The 25,644-nt window shown below is 39.4% G+C and overlaps 1 protein-coding gene across 2 annotated transcripts in view; it reads left to right on the top strand.

The window, feature by feature from the left end:
• Window positions 1-25,644, top strand: part of nlgn2a (neuroligin 2a) — a 239,201-nt gene that overhangs the window by 120,443 nt on the left and 93,114 nt on the right. Inside the window, exon 3 of one of the 2 annotated variants that reach the window (XM_033610423.2) lies at window positions 10,812-10,865. The exons of the other annotated variant lie outside the window; for it this stretch is intronic. Within the exon in view, the coding sequence (XP_033466314.1) occupies window positions 10,812-10,865 (54 nt within the window). The remainder of the gene's footprint in view (window positions 1-10,811; window positions 10,866-25,644) is intronic. 2 annotated transcript variants of the gene reach the window in all.

Below are 25,644 nucleotides of genomic sequence, written 5' to 3'. Positions count from 1 at the left end.
TTGTTTCCATGAAAGAGACAATTCACAAACTTGATATGAGGCAGTGCCAGATAGTCAGAGTCGGCCAGCTGTCAAATACTGTATGTTGCATCTGGATAAAAGTCAGCACAATCAGTATGTACATACATCAGCTACAGCTCACAGTCAGCTGTTATCACTGCAGAGTCCTGACGCCCTATTGGAGGCAAAAAACCTCGAATAAACAAAGGTGTAAGTGGAAGCAGATCAGAAACATATTGTATTTTATGATTTGCTGTGGGCTGAGGAGAAGAAATACAGTCAACATATTTGTTAGATTTCAAGGATTTCACACAGTTGGCGAGAAAGACTGAATGTAAACAGAACTTTTGCTTGTTTACAAGAAAACTCCACAGGGAACCTTTGATGAAATATTCCTCTGTTTATAAAGTATTTATGTTAAAACCTGATGTTCCAGATATTTTAACAGCTTATGATAAATGTCAATCTGCAACAAGATCCTTGAGGTCCTGTTATACTGAATGATTGATTAGCACAGTACCTTTACTGTAAATACATTGCAAAATATTTTGATATGCTGTCCCCTAGGTGAGGATGTGCTTCGTCCCTTTAGCTCCACTGCTCCGTTACAATTTTGTCACTGTTCCAATGTCCACTTTGCACCAAGCTGTTTTATCTGCAGACATCGGATGTCCAATATATACACTTTTACATTCATATTGAGTACACATTTGCAGCACATTTATGTTTAATTATATAACCGATAAGATACTCATTTTAATTCCTGTACCATAGCACGCCATCTTAATTTTATCTTCTCGAGCACATTAGCAGAAGGAAACTATCTCATTCCTTTTGCCACAGACATCAGAGGGGAAATAAATAAATCAGGAAAAAGTAGTTTTGCAGTACATATTGAATATTCATTTAAGGTCAGTTGTCAATAAATATATGTTTTTAGTGAGGGAATGGCAGCATGATGAAGCTGTAATGCAATATTGCTGTGCCTGCTGGACTTTAGGGATTGATATTCATTTGCAGGACCAAAGCATGACACCCGTAATTAACACCTTACAAACACATGCCTCAACACCACATCTTTGGCTATCCACAGAAATGTTTTATTTTTACCTCTCCGAATAGCTTTTAAATTAAAGCTAGTGCAGCTGGCAACAGGGATGGCACAGAGTTTCTTCAGCCATTATTTATTCCAGCAGTATATGCCTCAAAAAGAGCTCTTGTGGTATACAGATATAAATACAACTCATACATTTGCAGAACCCTCCACGCATATTTAATTTATCCGGGGTTTTTTTTATGTGCGTATACTCTCCAGAGAAGAATGTAAAATGAGATTAAAGCATGCCAAAGCCAGCTCTGCCACAACAGATCCTAAAGCCCAAAAACAAGGATGGAGAGGGAGCAGAACTGAGTTTGAAACTTTTAAAAGAAGGAGATGGAGATAATCCCAAAGTTATCAAGCACTTTTACATTATAGATGTGACCAACTTTTTAATGTATGTGGCTTCACCTCAGTTGCAGTTGTTTTTCCATTTTTATCCATGTAAATCAAAAAAATTAAATGTTATAGCAAACAGTTTGACAGGTTAGAGCCAAATTGTATAAGTTCATACAACTGTCAGCTATTTAGCCCCCGATCGTGTTTTTGGTACCCTCTGGTAGGCTGCTTGAACAAGCTGGGACAGCATCGTGACAGTCCCATCTGTCTTTGTCCTATAACTTTGAAATCCCCCAAAAGCCTATTATTCAACTATCACTGCTGCAGGCAAGGTTACTGTGTGTGGAGTGAGATGGACAGGATAGAAGGAGAAGAGCCCCTGTGGTCCTCATACAAAGTCTTGTGACTCAACAGGAACATAAAGTAAGCCAGAACATTGTGGTATTTGATTAAAAATAATTCAAAGGCTACTTATACAATATATGTTGCAAGGACAAGTGTATTTCCTGTGCTTCAGCTCCTCAGCATTAAAGATTAAGGCGTTTTAAAGAGCCTCTTGCATGCTAGGTTTTCACATTCTGCATTCTGTAAATTGTCTGATAAACAGTCATGCAAATCATTTAATTGAGAGAACTGGAATGAGACTTAATGATACAAGAGCAGCAGAAAACTAATTGTGACAGGGTGACTAATGACGACTATATAAATCCATTTAGAGTATTTCTGAAGGGTGAATGACGAACATCACCTGAAAGGACAGCAGCTCCGCCGGCTCACACGGGATCCTATTTTAACTGCCATTCATCTGAAAAACGGACTTCACAGTTTGTTTGTAGTGTAGTCACAGCTTACTCATCTTCGCTACTCGTCTGTGACCTGCCCACACACGTATGCGCGCACGCACACACGCACAGCAGAGCGAATGAGAGAGCAGCGGTGTGTGATAATGAAGCAGAAGATTGGCAGTACAGTCTGCTCGCCTTCCTGCCTGATTGTCTGTACATCTAACTACTGTATCTCAGACACACACACCAGAACATCTACTTACAATGCGTGAAATAGAGAATGCGTGTGTGGGTGAGCGACTCTCAGTCACATCTCACTTATCCCAGTTACTCATTTACAGCCTACTCACACACACACACACACACACACGTGCACAAATCTTATTGAGTTATTCGCTGCATTTTGGCTGCAATATTTTATCTCTAGGACAATGACAATGTCCCCATCTCTTCTCTCTCACTTAAACACACACACACACACACAATCCTTTGTACAAGTGTCCATCATTTATGGTCGACGCTCACTCACAAGCTGTCAGACACAGTTCCATTTCCTCGTAGATCACGCCGGACTGGCACACATTGCCTAAATGAGCTGCTCAACACCTACTTACTCTGTGCCGGCACACAAACACACACTTGCTCATATCCATAAACACAGAGGAATAAGCCTCTTTCTGTGTATGGGCTACTGTCTGCCTGCCTCAAATTACATAATGGTGTCAAATGATATGAATTTAAATACAGATATAGATGTTTAAAAAAGGATAAACACAGTGTGCACTGCTATTGTCTTTATCTCAGTAATATTAATAGCATTATACTTGAGTCATTCCATGTGAAATCAGATAGTGGTTTTTGTTTACATCTTACATTTTGTTCATACATTTTGTGTATTTTTCTGTAAGCTAAGGCAACATGAAAGGCACTGAAACTTTACACTCGAAATGCCCGTAAATACTCCCCTCTTCACACAAATGTTCATGGTCCTCGGAATTAATCCACATCGCCATTTTGGCATCTCAAAATGGCAACAAATTGAAACCTTGGCTCGCCATGCTTGCCATATGTTGGATTCTGATGATGTTAGAGCCCTTGAAATTTGGCGCACCATCAATCATATGCTGTATTTTTAGCAGGAAATTTGGGAACATCCATATGTATATATTTTGGGGGGAGTAGTTGGGGCCCCCAAATCACCCATTTTGCACCTTTTTTTTCCATTTTCAGATGCCAGTAGTGTGAAAATAAGACATCTGTTTGTGCCTGTCAGTCATTTGTGTCTGTTGTACACCACTAAATCCGTGCTCCTACCAAATTTCATGGCTCTAGGAGTTATATTTCTGAAGATATTGAACCCTAAAATGGCTTCTCGCCTAAGATGTTTCTTTTTCTAAGGGTGAGAAAATAACAAAATTGCCAGGGGCAAAAAAGCTATACACTTCTGAAAATTCAGCAAAGACATTTCAAAGACTTCAACTTTTTTGTAACCAAATCTAAAATGTAAACCAAAACTGATTTGCCTAAAATTACATAGAAATTACATTTAATTACATCAAGACACTATCAGCACATCTCATCATTCATACAAAGTACAGGAAATGAGTTTGTTTCGAATAAACAACTTGGTGTCATATCATCCAATCAGAAATGTCAATATCTAAGATTTATAAAAACATTCATTGAATTTAAAAACGTTATCTTAAATGTTAGGCTTATACACAACAGCAAAGATTGCAAAATTCTGTTGTGAAAAGAGGTTTTTTGGTATAGCAATGTTTTTGCGAGTTCACATTTCACAAGAGCTACCTCAAAGTTAAGTTCACACTGATTAAATGAACTCGCTCAAGTTCATAGGTAACAATTTTGAATTGTGAACAAAGTTTAAAAATGAAGATGGGTCGTTTCAAATTCATTGCAGATGTAGCTGATGTTCTGTCTTCTTTTTTTCAGATCACTCTCCCCGGAACCAAACCTTATTCTTAACCCTAACCATTTACAATTTGCTCAGCACTTCTAGTTAGATCTTTCCTTTCTAAAAATAAATCATTCTCTTTAATTTGTTAACAGTTATTTATTATCTAAATCATCATCTTTTTTTTTTAAAAATGTTTGGCCATTTTAACATTCACTAGGTGTATTTTAATTAGCAGCCAGGTTAGAGATCGTGGAAGCCCAGAAAAATTTTATTATAACTGAAACTTCCGCCCCATCTTTTATAAATTTTATTCTCATAAAACTTTGGTAACACTTTACTTGAATGTATCTACATAAGAGTGACATGACACTGTCATAACTATGACATGACACTGTCATGAACCTATCATAAACATTATGTACATGTCATAAACATTTATGACTGCTGTCTGTGTCTTTTGGTTTTTGTAATGACAAGTTGACAGTGCTTGGGTTGTCTTGATTATGACAAGTTGACATTAATCAAAGTGACATAACCAGAAGTTGGTCTGTCATGACAAGTTGACATTAAATTTGTTAAATTTTACATTAACCAGGATGACATTACCAGAAGATGTCTTTGTCATAACAACTTGACATTAACAAGAAATGCACCTCTTTTTGTGTTTATGACAAGGTGACATAATGAGTAATACAAAGCCATCTTCTGGTAATGTCATCCTGGTTAATGACAAGTTGTCATAATAAGGACATCCCAAACAATTTCAACTTGTCATTACAAAAACCGAAAGACACTTAATGACAGCAGTCATTAAAGTTTATGACATGTACATAATGACAAGTTCATGACAGTGTCATGTCACCCTTATGTAGATACCTTCAAGTAAAGTGTTACCAAAACTTTTTATAGGGGACCTTGAATTAACCAACTTGGCTTTTAAAAAATTGTGCTCGCGCCCAATTCTGGTGCTGTGCTCTAACTCAAACCTAACCATGGAGGGAGGTGCTACGGGAAACATCATTTTAACAGGTGGGAAGCAATATGTGACAGAGGAACAAACGTTGGCACAACCCTGACATATCAGGTACCTTAAAAAATGCGAACAATGCATAAGCATCGTCAACTCTCGTAAGAGTTAACGCTCATATTCACAACACTCATGTTCATTATTTGTGAACGGATACATTCATTTCACTGTTCAGCAAAAACATGAGCCCTTTCAGACACATCATTGTAGTATGGGTTAAAAATTTGTGAAAATTGTAACATCTGACAGTAGGAAAAAGCTTCAGAACTCATCCCAAGCATCAAAAAGCAGCAATATTTCTAATGTAAAAGTTAAAGGGGCCTCAACACAATTTTTCCCAGGTCTGATTTATGCATATATTTATGGTACTGGTGCTGATTGACCATATGAAATCTACATGATGAAGTTCTGAGGACTGCCATGTTAACAAAGTGAGTCCAGTGATTCACAGCATGCTGGTTTCATTGTTTTCCTCACAATCACAGCTTGATATAAATGATAAAATGTGTTTGTACAACAGTAAGATGATAACATCATTTCATCATAATATTAATCCGCTTATATCTTATAATGTACAATACTGATTTGATGCTCAGCTTTAGATATATTACTGTGAAATATAATGTAGTTTAAAGACAGGTGGTGACTTAAATGAAAGCCTCCTGGTGGCCAAACACCTTATTAAGATACTTCATGTCATGTTGTCTCCATAGTGTCATTCATAAAAGAAAACACAGTGAAAGAGAAACTCTTTCTCCTCCTTGTATTTGAACTAGAAAACTCCTTGTTCTGATTGAACAGTATATGGGAGTGCACAGCAATAAAGGAAAAATATTGTCTGTCTGTTCCTTGATGTCACACACAGCTGCACAAATACAGTTCTATAGGTGCATTAAAAGAAAACCACAAGTATAGATTCTCTTTTGTCTCCCTGTTGTCTGTTATTTTTGCTGAACTTCATGCATGAATGTGCGTCTTCCACACTCCTTGTATTCCAGTCTGTGTTGTATGTCTGTTTTGCATGCATGTGCGCTGTGTAAGGATGTGTAAGTGTGACGATGTGTGTGTGTGTGTTAGTGGCCGTCGGGAGAAGTGGAGCCAAAATGAAGCCTTATATAACCAGCTTCAAAGCGAGCTGCAGTCGGCCGGCGATACAGACACGGCAAAGCACGAGGAGAGAGAGGGGAGAAAACAGTTTCACAGAGAGGAGGATAAAAGAAAGAGAGTGCGTGGAGGAGAGGGGGTGTAAACAACTTTAGGTGGCAGTTACTTTATGCACAGTAGGTGCAGTAAAGGTGATGGGTTAAAACACCTGGAAAAGAACAAGTTTATTTTAGGTCTAAAAAAACTATAATAACGTTTTGCTGGATGTTCTTTTTTAGCCCCGTGCTAAATCTATCACTGTCTATTCTGGGTGTGTTATAACTGCATTTGCTGTTCTTCTTTTTATCATCTACAGACAGGTGTGTGTGGGTGTGGAGGGTGTGAAGGGGGGTCAGTTGCACACGCTTTTGTCGCCTCAGCACCTTTGATTGGGAAAAGTGAAATCTCCAGAAAACCAGCTATTTTTCCTCCCTCTGCTTGATTCACACCGCTAGGCTCCTCGCCCACTCGTTGCAAAAAGATGTCAAATCAAGCTCAGTTTTTACTCTTTTTCTCAGCGTGTTGCCAGCCTGGTAATGGTTGCTTGATTTCTGCTTTTCCCATTTTGTCATTTTCCTCCCCCAAAGACGTGTTGTGATGTCTGGTTTCTTTGATAGGCATGTTACTATTTAAAGCTTTTTGTCACTTGAATAACTTTTTCAAAAATAGTTCTGACGGGCATCCGTCAATAGCATGTCCCTATAGTTTTATATTAAAACAAACCCCTTATATGATAATCAATTAGCTGCAGATTATGCTGCTTTTACTCCCATTAGATTCAGCTTTAAAGACAATTATGCTGCATTATCTTAACAGAGAAAAAGCAGTTCATGGAAAAAAATCTGAACTCAAGGTCCACTTGCTAGCTTTGTCATGGCTTCAACTACATCTCACTGTCCTCAGCACAATGAGCTTGCTCAGGTCTTCATCAGGAAGACGCTCCAGGAAAAGCTAGTAAATGGGCCTTGAGCTACGAGAACAACTGTTTCCAAGGTCAACAGCGAACTCACATGCTCTGCTTTGCATGTATTTATATTATTATAAACTTCACCTTTCAGGATTTTTAAATAACAGATAATTTTATACCCTGTCAGGTAAAATAATAACAAAAAAGAAAAGAAAGCTTGAGATTGTTACTACTAGGAAAATATTGTAAGACTCAGCTTTTAGGTCATAAATATTAAATTTCAGAGTAAATGTTTTTATTCCATTAGCAGTCATAAGCCTTTTTCTTGTTAAGTGTTACATTAAGCAAGCAGTCAAGTAATGTACTATTTATTCCAATACATGAATGCAGTATTTATTTCTAGAGGCTCTGTGGATGGCAATGTTGGTCCACTGCTTTGGTCCAGACTGAAATATCTTAACTATTGGAACTATTGGACTGATTGACAGTCATGGTCCCAGAGGATGAATCTTAATGGCATTGATGACCCCCTTACTTTTAACCCAGTGTCACCAACAGGTCAAATATATCACTTATCCAGTGCAATATCCACATGTGCTTGATCGATTGTCACATAATATAGTATAACATTCATGTTTCCCAGACAGTGAACCTTAATGGTGATGGCCTGACTTTTCCAATAGGGCCACCAGCAGGGTTTACAAAACTGATAACATTCCCATCAGCCACAGCAATACTCTGTGTGTTTTAATTAGCAAATTTTAGCATGTGAACATATGTAACACATCCTGGACTGGAACATTTTGCCAGCGTATATATATATGTAGGTATTACATTTTCTACAAAACACAAAACCTGGTTTATACATCTGATATTAAGGGGAGAGAGTGGCACCAGTCAACCAGGGGCTCAAGTAACAAAGGACCAAATGTAAAAAGAAAAAGTGCACTTGTGCAAGTCGCAGCCACTCTTGACAGTTCTTTTCATTTCAGCTGACATGCTACAGTGCATTACAGAAGCTATTTTTGATAGAGCCACAGCAAGTTGCACAGAGCAGATAGTTTTCCTGCTTACAGGCAATGTATGTAAAATGTATATAGAATATAATTATGAAGATTGAATGTATCTTTAATGACCTAAACACAGCCAGAAATCCTTTATTTATTGACCAGTATTAACTTTGTCTGTAGGCTACAGCACAACAAAGTAGGAAACAAGAAAGAAAAGGAACCATTTAACTGCCTGCTTACTGCGGAAACTGTACCTGGTGGAATTGTCTCTCCTGGCTGCCTTACAGTCAAGATGGTGGAGAGGCTAACAAGGGTCGAATTTGTTTCGTAACATGCCTAACTTTAGTGGATCATAACATGTTGGGTATGGGATTAATCTGCACTTGCTCAGGTTAAAAATAAGAGAAAACGTTTCTATATATGTACATTTTTCAGCCACGACGAAGGCCAAAATGTGGCCTGCAACAGGCTAGGTAAGGCTTGTTGTTTTACAGCCTTGGTGATTTCTGGAAAACTTGCAGACCCTACCAGCTGGTTAGAAAATAGTCAATAAAACAGATTTTTCAACAAGTAAGAATCAACCATGAAAGATCCTTGAGCATAGAGTCTTACATGTGCACACATGAGGCTGATTGGTCCAGTAGTTTGCAGGATTACCTGCAGACAGGCAGAACCACACACTCACTCACTAATATACACCCAAAAAAGTGCAATAATTTAGCAACTCTAATGGACTTAAAGGAAGAGCCTGCGCTTTATGTTTCCTACTTGGAAACATCACATCTTAACTCAAAGTCCACTTATTAGCTTTTATCTTGAGCTTTCAGCATAGGTTGTGTTCTTCACTTCTTAAATTCTATCCTGATTTTATTTTGTGTGTCTGGCTTGATGTAACATTTTGGTGCATACTCTAATTTTGGAATTTTGAAGTTCTCATTGGATTTTTGACAAATACTCAGCAACCTTGTCGGCTGTGCTCTTAACCTTTCTTTCCAAAACCCTGATGAGGAGCAGACTCTTCCAGTAAGTCACTTAGTGTTGTGTTATGTAAGTTATTTTTTTCACCACTGAATAAAATCCAGTTTCTTTGCCAAACCTCAAGTTCCCAAAGTGGGTTTATGACATGAAAGCAAAAAGCGATGAAAGGTGAAGAGTATTTTTGTAGTAGTTCTTACTTTGTGAATGCCGAGGTGAAGAGTATTTTCTCCAAGCAGTCACCCGCTGAAAGATGAGGTGAATAGAATACGTATCTGGTTTTTGTTTGTCTCTTTTCTGTGACATCTGTACATGAATGAAGCGAACAAGAAAAACAACAGGTGCGAGGATGATAAAACAAGATCAGATCTGATTTTGTGGTATTTTTCTTCCGGATAATGACTCTATGAGAAAAACGAGTGGGAGGGTTGATGGCACAGAAACCACTTCGTCACAGTCAGGTTCCTTGAATGTGACACAAAAAAAACAAAAACCTTGAGATGATGATGGAGGGAGGAGAAGAGGTTATTTTCTCTTTGATTCCCCCTCCGTGGGCGTCTCTCCTGCTTTCTCTCTCTATTTTCTTCTCTTTCTCTTCACCACTCTTTTAATTTACCAAAAACAGCCAGTGGGCAGATGGGGATCAAATTACATTCACCTTTTACCTGCACTCCTCTGCGCAATTAGCGTCACGCTTACTTGTCATTTCAAATTGACACACTGCTGTTGTGCTATGTAATTATTTACCTGCCTGGGGAATAGCTCTCTGGTTTAACCACTAAATAATGACAAACACACACACTCCAAATCACAAAAGCACCTGTGCCCTGTTTTATCAGGAACATGTTTAACATGCTTTTTACCATTACAGGGTCATTGTGTATATGGTTGTCTAATTAAAGGAGTCTTTGTGTTCAGTGTGTCAATCGAAAACAGTCTAATTGACTAATGTTGTGCAACTTCCCTTTCAAATTTTCTATGTGCTTTCACTGCTGAAAGGTTGGCGTTAAGATTTTGGGGGGTTTGAGCATCAGGACCTGAACCCATCATTTCCTCCTATAGGTGTCCACTTCTTTGCCTGTTCTTTTTTTAAAATGTCGTTTTTCTGGTCATATGGTGGGAAGGAAAAGGGCTGGGTCCTGTTCTTCAAACCACAGAGGCCTTATTACTCCACACTCCCTTTTTCCCCCCCTTCACCAACCCCACCCACCACCCACCCAGCTCCCAAAAAAAGAAGTTAGGCTCAGGGAACAAACAGGGTTTAAAGGAGAGAGAGGAAGAGGGACCATAAACAATGGCAGCCGTTTTCTTCTGCAGGGGGAGAGAAGGAAACCACATCCAGAAACAGTTTTCTTTGATCTTGTGTCTTTTCTTGTGATAAATCTGTGTCTGTGATGCCTTTTGTTTTTGCTTTTGTACTCTTTTTAAAGGGAAAAAAAAAAGAAAAAAAAAACCCAAAACAATAAGCAAACCATGAACTCTTGCTGATTTGTCCTTTTTGCTCTTTCTTCTTTTCTTTTTTTGATATTCTTTTTTTTCCGTTTTTGCCAGTAATCTTTTTTGAATTTTCTCTTTTCTCTTTTTCCCCCCTTTTTTTCTTAACCCTAGGTCCGCTCACAAAAAAACATGATGAATCTTCAATGAACAAGCCTCGAGACGAAGGTATTTTTGTTGCATGTTTTTCCTTTTTTCTTGTTTTGAAGTCTTTTTGGGGGATGTGTACACATAGAGTGGAAAACACACACACAAGTCAAACATCTCTTAGGTGGGACTTTGGGTATGAGGTGCATACCAATGTGTTGGTGTAAGTGTATGTGCTGACCGTTGCAATTAAAAAGCTGTCTTTTCCTTATGCAAATCATTAGCCTTATGTAACCTCGGATGATCATAACACCTGGCTAATGGAACCCAGATCCCCCTTCATTATAAAGTCATCTGCGGGCAGTTGTGTGTGTTTTCCAGAGGTCCTCAACCGGCTCTCAAACAAGAGAGAGCCTCGGACATCATCATCACCACTGTGCCCTTGAAAATATATTGGCCAACTAACAGCATTGTCCCAGCGCAACAAAGCACCTATTGAGACCTGCTTACACAATGAGGTGCATTATTATTGCACCTTAATCCCCGATGAAATTGCTATTGAGTAAGGACCTACACAAATATTAAGCTAGCCTCATTCCAAGTCAGTGATGATAACATCAAATCAAGGAAGGAAAAAAGAATGGGGACACCCAAGGACACTTGTGCCCTGCTTTGGAAGATTTGGTTTTAATCGGCTGCTACAATAAGGACACAGAATTCACAGCCTGCTGTTAATTTATCTCCCACCTGCAGCACATACACTGTGGAGGTGATTTTATCTGCACTTTCATCCCCCCCTCCCCACCACCACCACCACCCTTGTTCTTTCGGACTTGTTTCTTGGAGGAAAAAGATGACTGATGATATTTTGATACATATTTCTCTTTATGCTATTTTTAAAGGTTGTGCGGGTGAATCTTTTTTCTTGCTCCATGATGCTCTTTGATTTGGGGTATTTTTTTTTTTAAGTTGGGGAGTCGGAGGAAGTTTGACACAAGAGGATTTTCTTGGTGATCAAACGCGCTGGCACAGACACAGCTTTTTCAGCTGCCACAGTCGAGCAGAAAGAGTCGAGCCCAGTCAAGACACTCCACCTTCCTCTGAATATGTCTTTCATCCCTAATCTCGATTGACATCACGTGATTGGGAGGTGCTGATCCCAATACACTAACTCAGCAACATGCCAAACTGGTATTCAGCTCATTTGAAAAACTGGAGTCAGTCACAGATGGGGTAAAGGAAAATGCATATAATCTTCTTTGCTAAGACTACAGATACACATAGGTTGGGGGAAAACGGGTAGCCTGCTCCCACAGGGCAGGGACTGCATATTATTTAAATACACTGGGATCAGAGCCATAGCAAGGATTTTGGAAATACTGATTATAATTATAAATACAATCCCATTCACCCAAAAAAAAGTGTGACAACTAGCCAAAAAGGTCAGTGTCTTCAATCATCGGTGCATTTAAAATGTTTAATGTATGTCCCCACATGATGGTCTAAATGCAGTTTGAAAGTCTTCCTCACACTTCTGCTGGGGACATACTAAGGCAAGAGTCCACTTAAACCTGTCCTTTGCTTATTGGTACTTTACTTAGATGTTTGAGCTTCACTGTGCACAATGATGTATGAGCAGATCTTGACACTAGAAGGCTGTTTTCACATCCATCTGCTGAAAGGGGGAAAGTTTCTCTGTGCTTATATTCAATCTGAGATTAAGACAAGAAAAAAAATAATTTTATGACATCACAACTGGTCTGGAAGCCAGTCATGGTCCAATATGTAACTTACATGAGTTTGATATGCAAAGTTGAGGCCTCCAGCGCACATACGCTGAGAACAGTTTGTGTCCAGCAGTTTGAAAGAAACAGCATTAGCATATTCATAGATTCAGGATTTTTCAGCACGGGAGAATAAGCAGATGTGATCTTAAGAATATTAAATGAGGTAATCAGACTTTTTTTGTGGAAAATCCATATCAGACACAAATTGGTATTCCAAGTGAAGTATTTTTATATGTCTCAAAACATGTCTGCAGAGGATCTATAAATAGCAGAACCAGCCCTCAACGCTGCGTGTAACTGCAGAATATGAATTGCTCCTCATTTGCTCCAGAATTTCCAGAAAATATACCAAGGACATGAACTGGCCTATGGCTAGCTAAAGCCCTGCTGGCAATCACTGTAAGAGTCAAGCTGGTAAAACAGATAGCAGGTATATTGAAACACAACAGCAGTGTGTTTCATTGAAGTAATCAGCTTGTAACAACACCTGAAACAGGATATTTAGCAGACTTCTTTTCCAAGCAGTTGCTCATTTGGATGCAGAAAAAGTGTGTTATTAGGCTGGAACCAAAAAAAAGTTGGAGTGCCTTTGTACAATGTCTGCATTGTGTAAAAATACAGTAAGACAGCACAACAGGCCGTTATTTGCAGTATGACCTTTTGGTTCCAACTTGCCTTGTTGCAGTGGTCCTCCCAGAAATCTTTTACAGGGGTGGTCAGAAGGGGCCACTGAAAATCTTGGAGTGGCACACCAAAACCAAAAGCTAGAACTGTCTTAATGTGTCATGTGTACATGTACATGTTAGGCGATTCATTGTTCTTCAAATAGGCTGGCTCTCCTTTTCCTTTAAAATAAATGTACAGCTTTAATTTAAAGGAGCACATTGATTGTAGGGAACACAAAATATTTGTTGCGACCGAGCCTTCTCCAGTTTCGGGGGGGCTCATTGGTACCCATAGAACCCATTTTCATTCAGATATCTTGAGGTTAGACCTCAAAGAACCACTTCGAAAATGGCCATGCAAATTGATGCCTTGCCTAAATTTGAAGCATTATTCAGCCCACTTCCCTACAAGTCTGCTGACAAAAATGAGCATAAAAGATAATAGCTATGCAGCCTTTTAAAGACAATAATATCGGCCTCCATTTCTTTTTGCAAGGGGGGGCGGGCAGTGAGGGGGCAGCAATTGTATAGCGTTACCCCCCAGCCCCCCTTGGTGACCCCACTGCTGAGTTGAAATGATTCATACACATACTCAAGGCTGTGATTCATGGACTCTGTTTCTGAGCCGCTCCTAAGCCTGACCTGTGCAATCTTCCTCCCTGAGGCAATGCACTGTTAACAGCCAAAGACCTGCAATGGTTTGAATTGCACAAATTAAATTCCAGTGCAAGAATCCAGATTCAGAGTGCAGACACAGTTATAATCTCACATTAAAGTGGAAGCATCCCTCCCCGGTTGGTTCCCTTAGTATTTTTTCCAAACAACAAAATAACATCCTTAACATGCCAGACAATTTTCAGTGCAAGAAGCGAGAAAATACATGGCCAGCTTTTATCTGATAACAGCGGCAGGCCGGCACAATCGCTTCATCCATTTTGTCCACCATTTTGTCCTCATTCTTTCAGCCGTGCATCAACAGCCTTTTCAAATGTGGCATGCTTTGAAGCCGTATATTCTAGGCCACGCAGAAACCTATTCATGAGCTATTCTATTCAAGTAAATAGTACATACTGTACACCCAAGAAGAGCAGCGAGGAATTAAAGCAGCATCCTCCAACCAGAGAGATGACTTCATTCAGAGGCAGCAGCGGCTCTCTCTGCTCTGCATCAGGTGTGAGAGAGCAAAGGCTATTGGGCCGCAGTGCTGCTCAGTGTTGATGTTCAAAAAGATTGATAGGGCTTAAAGCACAGCTCTGTGTATAGGTGTGTGCGTGTGTGTGCGTGTGTATAGAGGAGAGGATTACAAACCAGAGCGAGATTGAGCTAAATCAAGAAAGAGACAGAGAGAGTGTGTTACTATGCCATCCTGTGTGTCAGCTCTGATCAGAGACAAACCAGAGCCACCTGAGCCCCGAACCTGGAACATATTTCTGCCAGGAACAATGTCACCTCTCTCAGACTCACATACACACTCACACACACACACACACACTAATATAAACAGGGCCACACAAATCCAAACATTGACATGCTCGTAAAATGAAAATGCTCCATCAAAACAAAATTGACAGACACAGATGAGGTGCAGTTTATAGCATAACAATTTACATCACAGTGCATAAAGCCATGAAGTGCACAGATAAACCAACACTTTTACCATCCATGAGAACAACATACATGTGTTATATACATCGAGAATAAAAATCAGACTGAAAATATAAGGAAAAAACAATGCAACATTTGTCGGAAAATCAAATAATATCAAAACAACAAAGTACACATTCACACAGGCAGCGTAATAAGGAGATTCAATCAACTACCATCTCTTCAACTCTCCACATGCTTCATTATTTTTATTCTGAAAAGAGGAAAAGGGGAGACTGAAGAGAGCTCCAAGAGGTTATATTAGGTTATGTTAGAGGCAAGCATGATGCAGTACTTCATTAGATTCTTATGATCTGCAATCTGCAGCCAGAAACTTCAGCATCCTCATATGCCAGGTCCCTGAAATGCTAAAAAACCATTGATGTCAGCCACCAGCAAATTACATCCAAAGTAGAACCTCCAAGATGAAATCTTTTGGTCTTAAAAAAAAAAAAAAAAAAAAAAAAAAGAAAAATGGATAAGGTCAAAAGACAGAAGAAACAATGAAAGATGATGTTATTATACTTACAGTAACTTTTAATATTGTAAAGCCTGTTTCTTTTATGACAGTGATTGAAATTTTTATTGTCCTTTCAAAGGAAAATGTCCTCCTTTTTTTTTTTTTAAACATTATGCATATAAATTACATGATGGATCGAAGGAGGCTTTGGCTTTTTCCAATAACACAGTCAATTTTCTTCATGACTAGTGATGATAAGAATATGAACTGTCCAGCTGGGCATTTAATTGCAGTATAATATTGGGCATCATTAATCAAACAAAGCAGTTAAAGGTCTTGATTTGCCCTCTATGAATCTGTCAGCTAATACTGCATTTGTAAGGAAGACTGCAGATTTTCTATTCTAATAAGTAATACGTGAGCTGAACTAGTGGGGTATATATTTATTGATCAAATGGATTCCATTTTTGTTTCTATATGTAATTCAAATAAAGGGGAATAGACTATCAAGGCTACAGAGTAGTGACTTTTTGTGTGGCTCAGATAGATTATTGCATGCAGTTCCTTGCACAAATGAAATATGATAAGCTGAAATGAATTTCAAACTTGCTTGTAATTTCCCATGCGCAAAGAAATTAAATTCGATTTTCAATAACATAAATTGAACTCGTAGGAGAAACCTTTTCTCACCCATTTATTGCCCCATCTTTACAGGGAATTATGGGGATTTCCAGGAGGATGCACTTTTTTATATGAGTCTGTTTTGTTGATAAGTATCAAGTAAGTTGCAGCCTATATTTTGCACACAGATAACCAACATCAGCTAACTATTGTTGCATATTACTTCCTCACTTTTAATGAGTTAAAGGTGCTGTATGTAAGAAGTCTAAAGCAAATAGTCGTAAAATCCTCCTAATATGTCACAGAGACTAAGGAATAATGTTCATATAACATACTGATCTCACCGACAACAATAGTACGGCCAGAATATTCGCATTTAAAAAACATTTTTGCGGTCTGCAAATCATGTTTATGTTTTGAATTTGTGTTTTGGCCTGTTGCGCCACCCACCGCCGTCTACCAGTCACACAGTCAGTAGAGTCTCAGCATCAGTTACACTGAGCCACAGCAGCACGGCAAGCAGCATTAGCAGTGTCCCAGTACATAGCATGAGCATAGACTATATAAGAGCATGAGCAGCCGGCTTCTCCTCAGCTGTATCCCGGCAGCAGTGTTAGCAGCAGAGAAGCCGGACTTGCTCAAACGGTCCGCTGGAAAACCGAAGATCAAGGACACGGCGACGCAGCCCTGCCATGGCAGCCGCCCGTGGGCAAACAAATCAGTCTCCAGCGTGCCGCTGTCCAGCAACCTTGAATCTGTAGGGGAGAGGGAGCAGACATGACTCGCGGCAGTATTTTGAGTGCAGTAACCGTTTTGGCCACATTCTTACATACAGCGCCTTTAAAGGCACCTTATCCAAATGTAAAAAATAAAAAATGGTTAAAACATAAGATTGAAACCTGATATCAGTCTCGAATTATTGACATGTTCTTTTAATATATTAGCTTACACTAGACAACAACAAAATACAAGCATAAACGTTTTCTGATGCTGTTAAAGCTGCATTAATTGATTTTTGGACACCAGGGGGCAGCAGATCAAGCTGTAAACACCCCAAACACATACATACCATCAAGAAGTTGTGGCAGACATGTTAGAAAACCATTGCACCACAAAAATGTATTCTGAGTCATACCCAATTTCAATATTCAGCCTCTTTTTTTGCTCTATTTTTGGTCTCCACCAGTTCCTGATGGAAATATCTGACTCTATAGCTGCTAAACACACCAATTACAACCACCAGCTAGTCTCTAACCTTGTCTGCCTGCTGGTTTGGGCTGGGATCGTAGCATACAGTGGGTTTATCAGAGCTTTTTCTTTGGAAATAGATGCCTGCCTAGGCAGGAATTAAAGCTGATGAGAGTGGAGTTGTGAGCGGGAAAACCAAAACACCCAAAAAGACGCTAAACTGCTTTTTTGATCTGGAAAAAAAAAAAAAGCAAAGTCTAGTGATTATTCATTCATAAAGTATGTATAATTGATTAAAATTATTTGATCATGAATAAGAGTATATACAGCTTACTGCTACGGTTTAACATTGCTTACTTACCTCAAACCAGATCATTATCTGAGACCTATCTACAGCAAATTTTATGTGTTAATTGGTCAGTAGTTTTAATACTGTATATTTCTGTAACCTCTGTTTATGGTGAAATTGTGTAGGTTTGGTCTTAAATATATACTTTGCTTCACAAATAAATGGCTAGGAATTGGTTGCACCTTTTAAATTGCATCAGTAATTGATCATTAATAGTCACACAGGACAATATACAGTTTAATCGGAGACACAGTGCAGTGTTAGTCCAAAAGAGAGAATGTGTGAGGCACTGGCAGTTAAAGCCAAGAGCATTTATGTGACACAAGAAAAATGAAACATGAAATAATTGTCACTACTCACTAGGAGTCTTATATGATGTATCATGTGATATTTGATATGATATACAGTCATAAAAAGAACAAGAGATGTGTCATATTATACGTACTGATCTGAGCAGTAACACATTTCCTGCTTGTAGTTATATTCTAGATGCTTGTATCTTGTATCCTGCTTCTAAATATCACTGTGCACAAACAGTGACGGCTCAAGTGATTATAGATAAATAAAACGGCAATAACAAGTGTTCAGTGTTTACAGCTCAGTAGAGCGATTTCAGCATGCATCCTTGTGTTTCTCATAATTATTTATCTCATCCAGGATATTATAAACAGCTGAAACAGAATGCGTTACTAAACAGCATGTAGGGTCTGAAATTAATACTGACCGAGCACCAAAGGCTTGTTAAGCTTTATCCATAAAAGTTACTGTCCCTGCTGACCACTGTATGCTCAAAGCAAAACAATGGCTCTGTATCAAACAGGCTGTTGATTAACCGCCTGTAACACTGGCTCTGCAAAAAGTGGTTCTGCCCCGGCTGGGTGAGTGAGCACCATTTACTGAATCAGCTTTTAATTAATGTCTTTTAATTGAATGTGTCGCAGAACGGCTTTGCTGTCATACAGAATTCCCAGTGAAAAAAAAATATGTTTTTGGCTGCCAGAGATTTTTTTTTGAGTGGTTGAAGTCTGAGGAGCGAAGGGCAAGAAAAATGGACAAAAAAGACATAAAGGGGCATTATTAGAGGGATGGAAGCACCAGAGGAGGTCGCGTCCTGATGCTTTGTGTTTTGTTGATGGTGAGCTAGATGAGAGAGACGTCAGAGAGCTTGAGTGGCTTTATCACAGAGGCACTTCAGCAGAAACAATATAAGATGTTCACAGTGCTCTCTCCTGGATGGCAAGATGGTAGATGGTATGGAGGAATAATAAGAGTTTGTCTATGGGAGACAGATACGAGCTTTTGTCTCCACTCTGTTTTTGTCCACAACAACGTATTTTTCTCAATTTCCTCCTCTTTTTGCCTCTTCCTCTCCCTCCTGCTCTCTCTGTCTCTCTGTATCATGTGCTGCTTCCACTGTGGTTATAACTCTGTTAACAGACGCTGGCCTGTGGGCAATGCAGCATCTCTCCATATCGGCTTCTCCGTTCGTGCTCTCAGACATACACATTAGCTTTAAAACACTTCCCCCTATTACTGCACTCACTCACAATCCCTCGTTTTGGAAAACAGCGCCATGCGAGGACGGAGACTTGGCACGTTTCATCTTTTTCATATAATTAGGAGCATCCAGGGAAATGCTCTCCTGCTAAATCTCTCCATTTCCTGTAGGCTTTTCAGCATGGACACAGTGTAATATTCAATGTACTGTACAATACACATTCTAACAGCCAAATCTCTAAATTGTGAAATACAAAAGGACAAGGAGGCCGTGAGCAATCAGCAGTAAGAAATGTGCAGGCCGGCATCCATTCTATTATTATATTTCACCATTTTTACATCCGTATTTGCTGAGTACAAATTACTTTATAAGAGGATTTTGAATGGAATGAGGTGGCACAGGGACAAGATTGAGGAGTATATAGAAAACGGATGAAAGGAGGACGGAAAGAAAAAACAGTAAGGAGCGGAAAGAGGAAGAAGAGAGCAGAATTGAGCAGCTCGCTATGTGAAAATGCAAAATAAAACACCAAAACAGGACAGCATGGTGTGCAAAACCACACAAGCTTAGCATGACAGAGAATAGCACAGTTCAGCTCGGCATAGTACAAAAGAGCCCAGCACAGAGCAGGGTAGAATCTTCTGCAGGAAAGGATCAACAGTACTGTCAAACCAACTTTATTTTAACATTACAACAGAGACTCAATCTCTTGTCTCTTTCTATCACTCTGTCTCTCAGTGGGCCTGTCGGTTATTTGCTGCTGAAGCTCCCAGCCTCCCCATTACCTCAATGCTCGGCCCACGTTGTGTCAAGGTTGTGTCAATATCGTGTCGAATACACCTACTCCATTGCTGGCTGACAGATAGTATTTTATTGAGCTTGAAACCCTTTGACAAAACAAAGAAAGCAAAGAGGAGGGGAATGAGGGAGGCTGAGGGAAAGATGGAGGTGAAAAGGATCGGATGGTACTGCAACGAAGAAAGAGACAGGGAACGAGAGAGCGAGTTGGCGCTGTGTCGCCTGTCAGCTAGCATAGCGCTTGGGAAAAAGCTCAACACAGTTTTTTTTTTTCTTTTTTGTTTTGCACTTGTCTGGGTTTATTGCTATGTGTAATGGCTATAAGGGACGGAGGGAAGCAACAGTGAAGGCTGGCTCAGCTCCTCTTCCACTCCTGGAACTTAGTGAATACCCCAGTGCTGGCTTTGAGCTAGCCAAGAGCTATTATGGGTCTATTTAATCCAAATCAATAAACTTTAAAGTGCTCACTGGAACAAATGAAGTTTGGAATTGTTAAATTGTATTGCAGAGAAGACCTCCCAGCAGGCACTAGTAAGATAAGTAATATTAGTGAAGTATTGCAGAATATTCTCTAGGTTAATGTTTGGGAGCTGCATGGGTTTGAAAACTAAAATGTGCATTCAAGCACACTGCGATACAAGAATGGGAGCACTAAAAGTGGTGGATAGGTGATAATCCATGACAGCTGATCACCTCAGTGGCAACAGGAGTTGTTCTTATGCCTCCATGGTTGTCCATCCATTCGTCCATCCATCTGACTATATGACCATCCATCCCATTCCCATGAATGCAATATCTCGAGAACACCCAAGGGAATTTCTTCATATTTAGCACAAAATTACAGACAAAGATGAACATATTTGATTAGTGGTCAAAGGTCAAGGTCACTGTGACCTTGCGTCCGTCTCACTCAATTTCTTAAGAAGGCCTTGGAGGACTTTCCCCAAATTTGGCACAAACGTCCACTTGGACTCAGTGATGCTCAACTGCTCAGAATTTGGTGGTCAAGGTCACTGTGACCTCACAAAATATTATTTTGGCCATACCTCAAGAATTCACAAGTAAATTCTGACAAAATCTCACACAAATGTCTAATAGGATAAGATAATTTGGTCAGATACTGAATCGGTGACACTAATCTTGGGTGTCCATTTTGAAACTGTGCTCATTGTAAAGATCTTCTCCTGCTGGGTTGAAGATGTGTGTGAAGCATCCATGTTTTAAAATTTGTAGCTTCTTTGCAGCAAAATCCATATTTACAGAATTGTCTGCTCTCATATTTATGAGTCTGGACAGACATGGATGTAAACTGTAACTGCAACTTGACTGGTTCGTGGAGGCACACAAATGCGAGGCAGTATTTCTAGTTCTGTATCTGTGACTACCCATTCCTATAATGCTGTATTGGAAATATGGTTGCAAACACTGTGGAGAGAATATTTGCCCCATTACGGTTAATGGATGAAGAGGTGGTGGTGCAGTGATGGAGGAGGCTTTAGAGCAGGATGCAGCTACAGACATTTACTTTCTCCTTAATAATCACCCTCTTCCGCCCCATGCTGCCATCTTAGAGGTGGTGAAGAGCTTCTTCACAATTTACTAACTGCAGTGGAGGGCTGCAAATAATGGTTTGGAAGAGAGGTTTGCCACAGTATGTGTCATTTACTTAAAGGGTTTTATTCTAAAAGAAAGCACTACTGTAATTCTTTCAGTTATTTCAGTGCGAATGAAAACATTTTGATATATTGTTTCAAATTGTGCTTATTGTTTCAGTTTGTTTGTAGCTCCACACAAGGTCTGATTGTGTTCTGTGGTTTTATGAAATAAAAAAAGTAAGCTGCAACACTGGCTGCTTGCTTTATACACTGATATTTCCTAACTCTTTCTACTAGAAATTACATTTATCATACTGAGCGAATCAATAAAATTTTCACAACAACATATTTCATTTGTTTTCATTTAACATCTGCTCCTAACATCCAATATCCGCTCATAGCAACAAAAGCATCTTTTTATGGTTATGTTTAGGTGCTCACAGCAAGTGATAGGGAAAGATTGTGGTCTTGGTTTAATGTTCACAAATAAACACTGTGGCAGTGGAAGACAAGATGTGTTTATTTTTCAGTAAAAGTCCTATGAAACAAATAGCATTTCCTTGATTAAAAAAGCAATGACAGTGAACATGATCCACGCTGCAGTCGAATTTACTGTAAAACTTATTATACCGTAACTTCTAGAACACAGTGTTGATACTGATGTCTGAATTCCTTGATTATGTAAATTCATTTGCCTATGATCAAGCGCCCAGTTTCAAAGTAAACGATGTCAAAGCAATTGCATGAAGGTGCTGCACCTACAAAAACAGCAGTAGCATCTAAAATTATGCTTATGTTAATAACTAAGCCAACATTAATTGATGATTAAAGTTGCCCTCCAGACATGTTTTAAAGTAAGAAAAAACACTCATATAATAATATTTTATTGAACATGGTTTTCCCACATGTAAGAAACAAAACAAAACAAAAAAAAACTGGAAGGCTGGCTGGAAGCACAACAGCTCTTTCCCCCTCATTGAGAATTTCTGGATCTAGCCTCACCTGCTGCCCACCACCACTGCCTTTGCTAGTTTTGACCAGTGAAAGAGCAGTGAACATCAAAATGGCTGGCATTAGCATGATTAGAGGAACATAGATTCAGCCATACATGTTTCAGCCTCAGACCCAGACTCAGATGAGGAGTCTGTTGTGGTAATGGCAACTAGTAGACGTGTTAGAATGGTAAGTGTGGTTAGCATTTTTGATTTGTTTACGTTGTTTGTTAGCTTGTTAGCTTGTAACCGGCAGTGGCTGACACAGCATTAGCGGTTGTGAAACAAACAATAAAAGAAGATTTTTATACTATGTGAGACGAGTTTGCTCTGCACTGGAGGTTTCAGGTTTATTTTCCGACATTTGCATATTAGATGGAAACTGGCTTTTAAATTTGTGGCACACCAAATCTAGCTCGCCCAGCTTTTGTATCTCAGATTTTAGGGACGTACACAGATAGACATCACCCCCTTCAGTAGAGGAATATGAAAACACGTCTATAGTTTGTGCACATACAAGTCAATATAGTCATTGTAGGGGACGTTTATATAAGAAAACCCAACTAAAATACATTTCAAACAGGTATTGATGTAGGAAAGGATTTTGTGATGTACATACATAGTTGAACATTGAAAATGTTTTTGGCAGGTACTCAAATTCACTAGTTTGTGGAAGAGGAGCCAAAAATGTAATTTTGGTCTCTGGATCATTACAGGGGATCGATATCATCAAGTGGGACTGCAGAAGAAAAAACTTCCATCAGTCATATTCCAAGATTATTTTAAACACCAAGATGTCGATGTTTGTCAGCGGTCACTTTGGTGTAGTTGCATGGATACAGGGAAAATGTGGGTGTGATGAATCTAAGTTGCACAATCCAATGAGAGCTGGAGGTCTGACAGCTCTGCAGCAGAAGCAGAATTTGCTACTCCACCATCAGATTTAACTGTCAGGACAGACAAGACGAGATAAGTGGCTGCTGATAATCCATATCCCCCCTAGGGTGACATGGAGCACAAACAGGAAAGATCTCCATGCATGTGAAAATGTTTGATTACAGATGAACGACTGCACACACACACACACACCCCATGGTGAAACGAAGCCAGGCTCCTGGCAACGCCGCTGTATGGCAGATCCTAGAGATCACAGCTCAGACTGCATGCCTGCTGAGGACATGCATACTCCTCACAAACTGCACAGATATACACAGCAGGAGAGATGAATCATTTCTCTCCACACACATGCAGTTTTGCCGTTACATGTTTAGCAAAGTTGCTTTGTTAAGTTGCAAAAGTTCCACCAGCTTTGACTAGCCAGTGCTTTTCCCAGGGTGTGTTGTGTCTCACTTTGTACTTGCTATGTGTTTTCACCTGGATTGTATTGTAACTGTCAGAGTAGCATTCCAATTAAGGAGGTATTGTTATGTATGAGATGGAGAGCGGTGGGTAGTGGCAGAGCTGACAGCATTACCTAATGGGAACACTGGTGTCTGAATGGATAAGACAGTGGAGACTCTCTACACCCAATTTATTGTTCCTCTGCTACTCCTGCTTCAACTCATACACTCACAAATAGAAAAAGAATACATTACATCCCCAAGGTAATATACTCCACAGTTCTATATATATATATATATATATCCAAACACATAAGAAGTGTCTCACCTGTCTCTCACATTATCTTTTTATTAAAATATAAACAAACTGTTGCTCAAACTTCTAAAGCAATACTTTTACATGAACAGTTAATTCAAAACAAATGAATCTATAGTCATGCAAATGTGCAGAATACTTCATATACTTTGTATCAGCCCCATCGTCAGAAAAAATGTTGGCATTGAATGTGTTTACAAGCAATAACTGTGTTAGATTTGCATGTTAATATATAGGGGATACATTGAAATTACATGTTTCAACAATGCTGTGGTTAACACATGGTTAGGTTTAAGCAGCGATGACTTGGGGGGAAAAAAAGCACCATCCCTGCCGATGGGTCGCTACAAAACCCCCACCTTTGGAACCTAAAAGCCAACGGAAAAAACACAGATAGGTCGCTACAAAACACCCACCTATAAAACACCCACGTACGGAGCTTTAAAGCCTCTAGAAACACACAGGTTGCTACAAAACACTCACGTTTGGGGGGGGGTCTGGTGGCTTACTGGGTAGAGCAAGTGTCACATATTCGAAGGCAAAAAAACCCACCCACATTAGGAGCCTAAAAGTCTGTGGAAACACTTTGACGGGTCGCTACAAATATCAACGTATGGAGCCTAAAAGCCAAAGGAACATCACTGATGGGTCGCCATAAAACAGCCATGTTCAAAGCCTAAAAGCTGATGGATACACACTGATGGATTGCTAAAAACCACCTACGTTTGGGAACCAGAAGCCAATTGAAACACACAGACGGGTTGCTACAAAACACCCATGTTTGGAGACTAAAAGCCTTTGGAAACACTTTGATGGGGCTCTACCAAACATTCACGTATGGAACCTAAAAGGGGATGGAGATGCCAACAGATTGCTACAAAACTCCACATTTGGAGTCTAAACGCTCATGGAAAAACACTGACAGGTTGCTACAAAACCTACGTGTGCAGCTTAAAAGCCAATGGAAACACACCAGTGGGTCGTGACACAACACTCACGTTTGGAGCCTGAAAGACGATGGACACAGCAATGATTTGCTAAAATGCAATTATTTGTCTTTTGTTCGTTGGTCTCCAACAGTAGTCAATAGACTGCAGCTTGTCAGGCGTCTTGCTTAAGTGACACGCCATCCATGGTTCCCTCCACCTTTCAATAACAAAGTCAGCTCATATGTCACTATGTCACTTTAGAAATGTTGATATGATTCATATGAAATGTGCATATTTGTGGTTTTCAGCAACCTAGATTGCCACATTTTCTTCAGCCAACTGGGTTGGTTGTAATTATCTGTCTATCAGAGGTAGAGCATTTTTCAATTACATTTTGAGTGTAAATGTGAGAGAAATTGACATATCAAAACAGATATCAAAGCCAGAAAACCCACAGTAAAACTACCCATACCAAAAGTGCCAGGTTAACAGTAGAAAAATAGAGCTAAACTGTAAAATCATTAGAAAATCTATATAAAAACTACATCAGCCATCACTATGTTTACATGAATGTATTTGCATGTGCATAACACATTTGTGCAAGTACTGTGTGCATGTTGAAATGTGTTTAAGTGTGGGTTTAATTGGCCTGACTGTGTGTTTTGTATGTAAAGACTC

The sequence above is a fragment of the Epinephelus lanceolatus genome, chromosome 22 (assembly GCF_041903045.1).
Source record: "Epinephelus lanceolatus isolate andai-2023 chromosome 22, ASM4190304v1, whole genome shotgun sequence".
Classification (NCBI taxonomy): domain Eukaryota; kingdom Metazoa; phylum Chordata; class Actinopteri; order Perciformes; family Serranidae; genus Epinephelus; species Epinephelus lanceolatus.
Note: the sequence above shows the minus strand (reverse complement) of the source record. Positions and strands in the feature narration are given on the sequence as shown.